This window comes from Rutidosis leptorrhynchoides, chromosome 2 (genome assembly GCF_046630445.1).
Source record: "Rutidosis leptorrhynchoides isolate AG116_Rl617_1_P2 chromosome 2, CSIRO_AGI_Rlap_v1, whole genome shotgun sequence".
NCBI classification, from domain to species: Eukaryota; Viridiplantae; Streptophyta; class Magnoliopsida; order Asterales; family Asteraceae; genus Rutidosis; species Rutidosis leptorrhynchoides.
The window spans coordinates 28,385,696-28,397,335 of NC_092334.1; the positions used below are offsets into that span (position 1 = coordinate 28,385,696).

The 11,640-nt window shown below is 31.8% G+C and overlaps 1 protein-coding gene across 1 annotated transcript; it reads left to right on the forward strand.

Annotated features, from left to right (window-relative positions):
* The first annotated feature begins 1,548 nt into the window (after positions 1-1,548).
* On the forward strand, positions 1,549-2,170 carry LOC139890660 (uncharacterized). The gene has a single exon (XM_071873564.1). The coding sequence runs from the start codon at positions 1,549-1,551 to the stop codon at positions 2,002-2,004; it is 456 nt and encodes a 151-aa protein (XP_071729665.1). The 3' UTR covers positions 2,005-2,170.
* The last annotated feature ends 9,470 nt before the right edge of the window (positions 2,171-11,640 follow it).

Consider the following 11,640-nt stretch of genomic DNA (forward strand, 5'->3'; position numbering starts at 1 on the left):
ACTATTACAACGATAATCGTTACATATATATATTGTTTCGAAATCCTTAAGTTAGTAGTCTCATCTTACTTGTATTGTTTACACTCAATGATATACTTAATTATCATTTTATCATGTTAAATATAGTATATCAATATCTTATTATAATACATATGTATTTAGTAAGACGTTATTATAACGATAATCGTTATGTATATCATTTCGAGCTTCATAATTCAATATTCTCATTTTTATGTATATCACACATTGTTAATATATCTAGTGAGATTCTTACATAACATAATCTCATGTTAACCATATATATGTCCATATATATATATCATCATGTCGCTTTTACAAGTTTTAACGTTCGTGAATCGCCGGTCAACTTGGGTGGTCAATTGTCTACATGAAACTCATAACAAATAATCAAGTCTTAACAAGTTTGATTGCTTAACATGTTGAAAATATTTAATCATGTTAATATTAGATATCATTTAATATATATAATTATGGAAAAGTTCGGGTCACTACAATATCCACTCCATGATGTTCAAGAAACACATCAATAGTTGTCTTCGACTTCCTGGCCACTTCAACTAATTTCCTCATGTCTCGATTAGTTACAAGATATTTCAAGCCACCATCATTTATACTCTTCTCAGGTAGACAATGGTATAAAGATTTCCAATCAGTTTCTAAAACGTCTTCGATCTTATTTTCAAAGTCTCTAATACCGTACCCAGTAAAATCATAATCTTCGAAGATCACTTCACCACCACCACTATACGTCAAAGTATCCATTTTAAAGTAACCGTGATATTTAACCCTAATTGAAGCCATGAACTTCCGATTTGGGATTCTTCTGCAATTCAGATAGCGAAATTGTTGATGATTTAGGATTGTGGAGCGATTAGGGTTTTTTTCCCCAATTCAATTTGGGTGTAAAAGTGTGTGTCGATTTGGTGTATGTTGTGTATTAAACAGATGGAAACTCAATTAAACAGATGGAATATACATGTACACATGGAAAATCTATTTGGCAAAATTTTAATGACAAATTAGCCAGATGGCAAAAAATTACCCCAATTTTAAAATTTTCAAACACGCAGTCCTTTTAGCGAGCAAAAATTAAAATAGAGTCCCTTTCGGGCTTAGACAAATTGGGGGTTACCTTGATTGTCAAATTTGACAACATAGGTTACCTTTTCGGGCCATTTGCCCTTTGAATAACTATAACTATATATATCTGTCTCAGATTGTCGAACTAATTTACTGGGCTATTTGTATCGTGTTGGCAAACGTAATATTAATCGACTCATCTCATACAAACTTTTATTTACTCGTGTTGACATCTACCCAACATTTTTTTATCCCTTAAAAAAATCTTAAACTTTACGTCTTTTACTAAAATAGATTTAGACTCCGTATATGATTTCTCAACTACATCGTTTTATGAACTTCTTATCTCTTTCTTTATATATAAATCGCATCATCATTAACTACATTGTACATTAATTGTACGTACTTCTCAAATCTTAATTACTAGCTACCTCATTTTCATCAACCATGAGTTTCCTCAATTTACACCAACCCGAAAACGATCTCACTATAAACATCTTACGTGTTCCAACCTCATCTTCATCTTCCTTGTTGTCGTCTTTAAACAACGTAGAGCAACGTGTTTTCTCATGTAGTTATTGCAGAAGAAAGTTCTACAGCCCACAAGCATTTGGAGGCCACCAAAATGCTCACAAGCTTGAAAGGACGTTAGCCAAGAAAAGCCGCGAGTTGAGCTCTGCGGCTAGACATCAAGAACCAGCTGAGCGGACTCACACGACATCTAGGTTCGACTCAAATGGTTCAACACATGTTGAACAGTTGGACCCAACTGTTGTAACAGGGTTCCAACAGCAAGAAAAGGTCGGTTGGACCGAAGAAATGGGGGGAAATCTGGATTATGGTTGTGAAGGTGATAATGTTGAAAATGATTTTAACTGTCTTGACTTGTCTCTTAAACTTTAATTAATTTGGTACTCGATCTATGCATGGATGAAAATGGATGCGAACTTTTTTATTAAGAATGTTCTGTTACCATCAACTTAAGTAGAGTCTCGGGTTAACGGTTACTATACACTTGTGTTTGAAATGCATAATCCGTTTAATTATGAACAAAGAGATCGAGTAATTATCAGAAGTATATATTAGATTATATCTCTGTATCAAATTCACGGTAAAGCCTCCCTTCGCTAAAATATGTTATGATGGATAACTAATTAGAGTGATAAAAAAGTAAACTTATTATTATGTCATATCGAACTTGCTTGTGTTAAGCCAATAAAAGGTTTTGTGTCAATCATATAAGCAATCAAAAAGCCTAATTGGTTCAATTATCAACTCATAGTGTTAGACAAACTTTTTAGAGAAAACGATCATGTTTTTTCTTACACGACATTATATTGTTTTAGTTCTTCTTTATTTAATCTCCTTTTGATCTAATGATTTGTTAAATTGACAGAAGTAATCAACAAACCATATCAAGAACTTTATTACACCAACATATTACAACAAATTACAATTCCAGATTCAAAACTTAATCCAGTCAATCACACAAACACATCTAATGTTTATGCAGGAAACAAACACTTGAATATCAATCACAAGATGTGAATTGATTATCTAAAATCATTCAAAGAGGAAAAACTTCAATCGTGAATCTGAAGAGAATACTTCTAGTAAATTGATGATAAGAATGTAAAAAGTGATCGACTTAATAACCCTAAAAGTGATTAGGGCAATTATAGCTAACAATCCTTTGAGAGATACTTGTGTTGGGCTTCACTAAATGGGCTCATCAGCATTCTTATTCTATTTGAAATAAGGCCCAATAAGCATTGGACTTGGACTGCTTTTAACTCTTTGCAATTTGAATAAATTAAACACTTGAGCAATTGTAGACGTAGATTTACGGATCTTAGGTCGCTTGCTAACAATCCTAGAGGCGGAATACACTAGAATTGGGTTAAACCGAGATGTGGGTCGTATCTGAAATGCCCCGTCCTAATCCATCTGGACGAAGTCATCAACATTTGATTCCAGAGCGATGATCGACTCCAAGTAATGTCCTTAAATTGAGCAAATGCACAGCGGAAGATTTCTTTCATACCTGAGAATAAACATGCTTTCAAGTGTCAACCAAAAGGTTGGTGAGTTCATATGTTTATCATAAAACAATAAAATTCATCATTTTGATAGACCACAAGATTTTCATTTTCATTTCTCATAAATATACGTCCCATGCATAGAGACAAAATATCATTCATATGGATTGAACACCTGGTAACCGACATTCACAATTTATATATAAGAATATCCCCATCATTCCGGGATCCTCCATCGGACATGATATAAATTTCGAAGTACTAAAGCATCCGGTACTTTGGATGGGGCTTGTTGGGCCCGATAGATCTATCTTTAGAGTTCGCGTCAATTAGGGTGTCTGTTCCCTAATTCTTAGATTACCAGACTTCATAACAAGGGGCATATTCGGTTTAATAATCCAACCATAGAATGTAGTTTTAAGTACTTGTGTCTATTTCGTAAAACAGTTATAAAAGTAGCGCATGTATTCTCAGTCCCAAAATATATATTGCGAAAGCATTTGAAAAAAGGGATTAATGAAACTCACATTACGATATTTTGTAGTAAAAATATTCATACGACGATACTGAACAATGCAGGGTCGACCTCGGATTCACGAACCTATATCATTTGTATATATATTAATACATATACTTGTAATCGAATAAATTTATATTTATAACCTATTAATGATGTTATTTCTATATTAATAAAATATTTATATTTCATATATTCCTTTTATATAATAAAATATTTTGTTATGTTATATGTGTTAAATATATATATTTATGTATTTCATTTGTTTATCAAAACAGTAGTTCTAATTATACTAATTTAATATTAATAAAAATAATGATAATAACATTAATAATATACTTATGTTAATAATAACTCTATTAGTAATAATAACAATGATATTAATAATAATACTTGTAAAAATATTAATTTTACTGTTTGTGATAGTTATGATATTGATCTTTGTAATTACATAATAATAATACTCGTGATAATACAAATAATAATACTTATGTTAATATTAATAATTCTATTATTTATAAAAAGATATTAATACTAATATTTTTGAAAATAATAATAATTTGTATTATTTTCATAATGATAACAATAATAAACCTTTTCATCATAATGATACTAATATTAAAGTTTTAAAATTAATAATAATATCATAAGTAATACTCATAGTAATAATAATAATAGATATAATACTTATATTTATGATAATAATAATAATAACAATTATGATACTTATAATAATGATTATAATAATGATTATAATAATAATAATAATAATAATAATAATAATAATAATAATAATAATAATAATAATAATAATAATAATAATAATAATAATAATAATAATAATAATAATAATAACAATAATAATCATAATAATAACAATAACAATAACAATAATAATAATAATAAACATAATAACAACTAATAATAATAATGATAGAAATAAAAATAAGATTGTATACCCCTTTAAAAGCTTTTTGTAAAAAGAAAAACCCTAGACCGGGCTCGAACCCGTGACCTCTCGCTCCTCGCAAACACAAACACCCTTAACCGCTCGACCATTTCTGTTCTTTCTTGATAATTATCATACCTATATCTATTTAAACGTTAAATTCGACCTCCACAGAAAATGAAAGACTCGGCCCAAGTTGTTTCAAAAGTTTACGGCCCAGACACATGGCAGCCCAATACTCGTTTCACAAGCCCACGTTGTATCATCTTCTAAATCCGATAGGGTTGTGTCATCCAGTTAATAAAAGAAGTCGACAAAAAAAATGATTAAAAAGGGTTTTATCTTTATGGTATCATCAAGTTGCACAAGTGGGGTTGTCTCTTTGGTAATTGTCGGACCAACAGAAAAAAAAACACGCACTAGCAGATTCAATTCCTCATCATCTCTTAACCGTAATCATCATCATACTTTTATTAGTATTCTATCGAATCATCTTCTCACAACAATATGAATAGTTGCAGGTTTCTTAGACCTTTTTTCATGAGATGGGAAAGACACTAGCAGCAACAATTTGGGTTCTTTGGGACAGAAAATAGAAAACGAATCAATACAGCTGCAGTTATTTTTCGAACGGGAAGTTGCAGCAGTATAACGAATTTGTATAAGAAAAAGAAAAGAAAAGAGAGTAAGTGGTTGTCGTTGGTGGTTGATGTTGGCGGTGGTTGAGGGTTTTAATCTGTGAGATGGTGAGGTTGGGTGTTCATTGAACCGAAGCAAAACAGAACTATAGAAGCAACTTTAGTCTGTGGTGAGGGTTTCAGTGCAATTTAACATGAATTGAAGTGAGAGAGAGAGAGAGAGAGAGAGAGAGAATGAGAGAGTTAGAGAGATGGTGGTGGTGTCGATGATGGGTTTGTGTCTTGTTTGATGTTGGTGATCGGAGATGGTGTGTGCGAGAGTTGCAACGTGAAAGTAGCAACAACAATGATCGGGTGGTTTCGGTTGATGTTACACCCTAACAGAAATAGTGAATTGAACATTGGAACAACTTGCAGCAGTAGCATCGACCAATTAATAATTTGGTTTTGGTTCTTTTTGATGGAATTAGAACGCAAACAGAATCCATGGTGGTGTTTGGGTCATGTTCAAAGTGAAAATAGAAGGCGAGCTGCAACATCAACGAAGGTAAATAGTGATTGTTCTTGAGTTGATTGAATCACAACAGAAAAAAAATAAAAAAAATAACAGCAGATGCGAATGATTTGATGATGGGTTTCATTGGCGTAGTAATAGAAATAAGGAGGATGGTTTTTAGGGTGGTGGAAGCGATCATGGAGGTGTATATGGCGGTTTAGTGATGAGAGTGATGAAGTTTCGGTGATCGAGCATGTACATCTATGTATGTATATGTAAATAAGAGATATGATTATATAAAACAAATGTCTATATCCATCTAATCCTATTTGAGCTATTCTTTCCTGTCCCACGGGTTTTGTTTGTGGGCAAAGTGGAGATTCTATGTCATTCATTTAACAAAGTATTATTATCACAATATATATATATACATATACATACATATAATACTTTAATCAATAATCAAAAAAGGAATAGGAACAAACAATTAGTAAATATGATGGAAAATAGAATAGTATTGGTTGGAGAGATATATCGAATAACAGAAAAGTTACTAAAGGTGTTTTGTTTTCACTAAAGGGAAAATATCACAAGTTATATATCCACATGCATATATAGTGAGCTGGCAAGAAAAGGATTGAAATATTAAAAATTCCATTTCCCTTGGGTGTAAAAGAAGACAGCTATCACTTATTTTGTTTATATATACCGACGATTTACCCCAATGAGCTGAAGAGTAATAATTAAAATAACAATTGAATATATGTGAGTTTGTCACATGCATGTATGTGTAGCTTTATGGCAAAAAGAAATTAAAATAAGAAAACAAAATATATATTCATCCATCGATTCATAAGTTAAAATAAAATAACAGAACTTTTACAACTTGCCTAAATCAACAAACAAGTCTCCACTCTTGTTATTGCCGACATCTATCTTCTAACTATTTAGACTCCGTGTTTTCTTATATATATAATTATATTTTTAAAAGATGAGTTTTATTATGTCATAATTAATTTTACATATATAATTATAACTATTAAATTGTATAATATCTTATTAACGTGTTTCAAGTTATTATAAATATATATATATATATATATATATATATATATATATATATATATATATATATATATATATATATATATATATATATTTCGTTATATATATATATATATATATATATATATATATATATATATATATATTAACACATATACATCTCAATTTATAGCTCGTTGTTCGTGAATCATTGGGAATAGTCGAAGGGTAATTGCATATATGAAACAGTTCAGAATTTTTGAGATTCAATTAAATAGACTTTGCTTATCATGTCGAATCCATATAAAGATTAAGTTTAAATTTGGTCGAAAATTTCCGGGTCGTCACAGTACCTACCCGTTAAAGAAATTTCGTCCCGAAATTTGATTGGGATTGTCATGGCTGACAATAAGTATGTTTTCATGACGCATACGAGCTGAAAATTAGAGTTTTATTACCATTGAGTAATAAGGATAAAATAATTCAATTATTCAAGGAGTACGAATGAAGCTATCACAAAAGAGTGAAATGAATAATTGCATGTTCGTCTTAACCAGTGACGTAGTTATGGTTAATTTCCAGAATTCAAGGGATTTAAAAGAAAATCTTGGAAATCTATAAGATTTGATTCTTCGGTAAATCAGGAAATTAGGATCTCTTTAATTAAATGTGATGATCTACCTCGATTGCTCTGTCTGATATTTCCATTATAAATTAATTTCTTCCGTTTCATTATTTTCACCACTCCAATACTTTCTTTCTCGATCCATAATTTCAATGATTGTGGATATGCTTAATCCAGTTCTAATCCTTGTCCTTATCCTTAATATCGCAACAATCATTCTCCTTTTCCAACTTCCACCAGAGGAATCTGCTTACTTCTACTTTGCTCTTGGGGTTATAGTGTTTTTAATTCTCCCGTGTCTTTATGTTGCGATAAACATTGATATTCTCAGTTTGTAATTTATGCGTTGTTATCGGGCTTTATATCTCTCCTTATATTTCAATGTCCCTATTTCTGTTTCCTATAATCTTTGTCATCCATAGTTAATACTCCCTCCGATTTGTTGCGATTTATACTCCAATTTCTATTTCGGAGCTTTGTCCCTTCGTTTCTTCTTCTGGCGATTTGGCATCTCTTGTAATGGTCCAGAATTCATAGATATAAGTTTCAGAATGAACATTATTAATGTTCTAAATAAGAAGAAACGTAATAGCACGTTATGATTTGTCAAATTACCAGATTCACTGAGAATAGAACTATCAAGAATATACTTTCTTGATATGTTCAGAAGTTAAGCAGAATGACAGAGTTATGTAACATGGCACATGATGACGTTATGATCTATGAATCATCACGTCCCATTAGAAACTCAGCATGACTTACTGTAATATAATCACGTTGATCAAGTGTCATTATATTATACTAACTCATGCATCAATTCCCAACATTACTTCAATAACATTCATATTTTAAGCTCGAAAGTTTACAGAATATAGAAACTAACAGTTTCTATATGATGTAACACTGATAGTACAAAGAGATTAATGATTTCAAGTAAGAATAGTTATAAAAATATTTCCAGAAATATGGAGGATATTTATAATGAAAGATACGATAATATCTTGGGATATCTAAGATCAGAGGATGATAGAAACTATGGTCTGCAAGGGTTTAGAGTAATGAGCAAGATATTCGCTAAAGATTTTAGCAGACATTGAATCATTTGGATTCTTTGAAGTCAAACTTATTCTTTGTGATTTTTCCACGGCTTTCTTCATAGTTTCGCATAATCTGCTTTTCGGTACTAAATTTTCTATTGAATGTTTCCAATACAATGATACACAGGAAGCACGAAGAGGTATATAATTTCGGACGAGAATATTTATGAAAATATCCTCAGAAATATTGAAGATATTGATGATGATATTTTGGAATTTCTAAGTTCAATGGTTGATGGAGAAAGATTTTCTGCAAGATTTTAACATGACTTCGGAGCAAGATATTCTCTAAAGATTTCAACGGATCTAGATTTATCTGGGTTCTATGAATTTAGGGTATGTTACTTGTATTTCTTCTTGGTTTCCTTTATGGTTAGCTCAACCCGCTTTCCAGTTCCAACTTTTCTGAGCTTTTCTAACATACTAATCTTTATCATCAAACTTTCGATGATTATGGTCGTTTACGGTTATCTACAGTTTCTGCTGCTTCATTTAGCTTTTTCAACATTCAGAGTATTGATTTGTGACTGAGTGCTTTTCAGAATTTCAGAATAAGAGATCATAATTCTAAGAGATAAATGTTATACATATAACTATTGATGTAGAAACGTTGCGGGATTCGAAATACTGATTGCTGATTCTCGGTAATTGGTATGGCAATTCTCGTTACAAGGTGCCAATGAGTTCATGATAAGACTTCAATAGATGAATTTAATAATTTGTCGGAGAGATTTAAACCAAGGAGCGACGAGGTTGCTGGTACATCTATTGGTAATATGGTGGAATATAATAAAAGGTTCCCCGGTAACAATAAAAGAGCACACATATAAATCAAGGTTATAATAAGGTTGTTTCGAACGAAAAGTCAAGGTTGACTTGCTGGAGCTGTGACAAAATTGGCTACTTTGAAAAGGGATCGCAAAGTTATCTTTGCTAGTAAATGCCAAAGGATCTGACGCGGCTACGTGTTAAACTTTTACTCAGCTGCCGAGAGTTTCTCATGTGCATAATTATATGCATAAATCTTTCCTTCTGTAGATGAAGTGTGGTTGACTCGTCCTATCGATTGAGGTGTTTTCAAGAATCATGAAAGGTTTGATCGCAGATTGTAATTGTCAAGATACAATGAGGTTTAAGATGAAATCAAGTGGCAAACTTGAAGAATTGTTTAGTTTCATATGTTATAATCAATATTTTAATTCAATTTTAATTGTCCAATGTCGGCAGTCCACAGTTGATAGTCCACAGTTGACAGTCCAATATTTCATATATAGCTTAATATATAATATTCGAATTAATTAATACGTATCGTGACCCGTGTACATGTCTCAGACTCGATCACAACTCAAAGTATATATATTATTATAGAATCAACCTCAACCCTGTATAGAGAACTCGATCATTACTGCATATAGAGTGTCTATGGTGATTCCAAATAATATATATAGATGCGTCGATATGATATGTCAAAACCTTGTATACGTGTCCCGATATTTAAAGTGCGTAAAAATAAATAACAGAAATTAAATGACGATAAATAAAATGCGTAAAGTAAATAACAGAAATTAAATGACGATAAATAAAATTGCGATAATTTAATTGCGATAAATAAAATGTAATCAGTTAGCTGGGAACAATTAGCTAGGAACAGTTAGCGTGGATTCTTAACAAAATTTCTCATAGTTAATTTGTCTGTTTCTAACAAATTTTATTTTGTCAAATGTTTTCTTCATTATGCCACTTGTTGGATTCTGATAGGTCAAAATCCAAATATGAAATTGAATGAAAATGGTTATTAGACGGTGAACGGATACATATACCGGTGGATGTAAGTAGGATAGTAAATGACTGTTGAATCAGATTCGAAGAATGTACAATGTAACTTATTAATGTGGAATCTTATATATCCCTCGGGTATTACCTACCCGTTAAAATATTTTCACAATTAACACTTTGTACGAAAGAATTTTTAATTACAATCTTTATGAAAACATATATACATATATATTTTCTTCATATGTAATCATGGATTCATTGAGTTAATATGATATTAAACTCATTTGGTTTACCGTTAGAACTAGAATACATAATCTCTAAAACATTTAGAGATTACTTAATCGTCATGAAGAACGAAGATAATCGATGTGGAACGATACATAGAACGATGATTATACTCGAGATACAGAATGAGATGTTGAGGCATGGATTGTTGATGGTAGTGATGCTGTTATTGATGGTACTATTGGTGCCGGTGATGTTGCTGAAGCTGGTACGTTTTGCACCATATTTTCCAAGGCTACAACTCGGGCGCGAAGCTCGTTGACTTATTACTCCGGAATGATTGTCGGTAGGAACGAGTGAATGAATAAAGTTTTAGAATTTTTGATATCATATTATCATTGCGTGGTATCCTGGAAATGAGTGTGAAAATGGTGTTTCGGACAGGTTCGCCGGTAAGTGCTTCAGATTCTTCACCAAGAGGTGAATTTGGTTGATGGAAAGGATCGCCTTCTTCGTGTCTCCATGGATTAAGTCGACTACGAACTCATCTCTAATTCATCTAGAATAAATGATGGCTAATTGGTTGACTCATTCTCATTACACTGGTTTCGGAGCTCGAGTGGAAATCCATATCGGGATAGCTGTCGGAATAACTATCGGAATAGCTATCGAAATCTGAGGGACTCGAACTGGTTGAGGGATTCATCCCGTACGATCAGATGAAGGATTTTCGATAAGAAATAGATTATAGGATATAGATTAGTACCCTGCAATACATAATTTTTCATATGCATATATAATACTAAAATCCCATAAGTTACGGAGGAATCTACAGAAGCTGTCAGGCATCGGTAACAATAACAGGTACGCTAAGATATGAATTAGCAGATATGCTAAGATATAAATTTTGTCTATACACTAATCATGCAATTAATGCAATAAGATGTGTCTAGACTAAGGGTGATAAGCAAGTGATTCTCTAAGAATGATAAGCAGGAAATTTTCGACACGAATGATAAGCAAAACTTTTGACATGCGGACACGGTCGAGGTCCAGACTCACTAATGCATCCTAACGACTTATCAGTTAGACACACTAATGCAGGTATGGTTCGCTAAGACCACCGCTCTGAT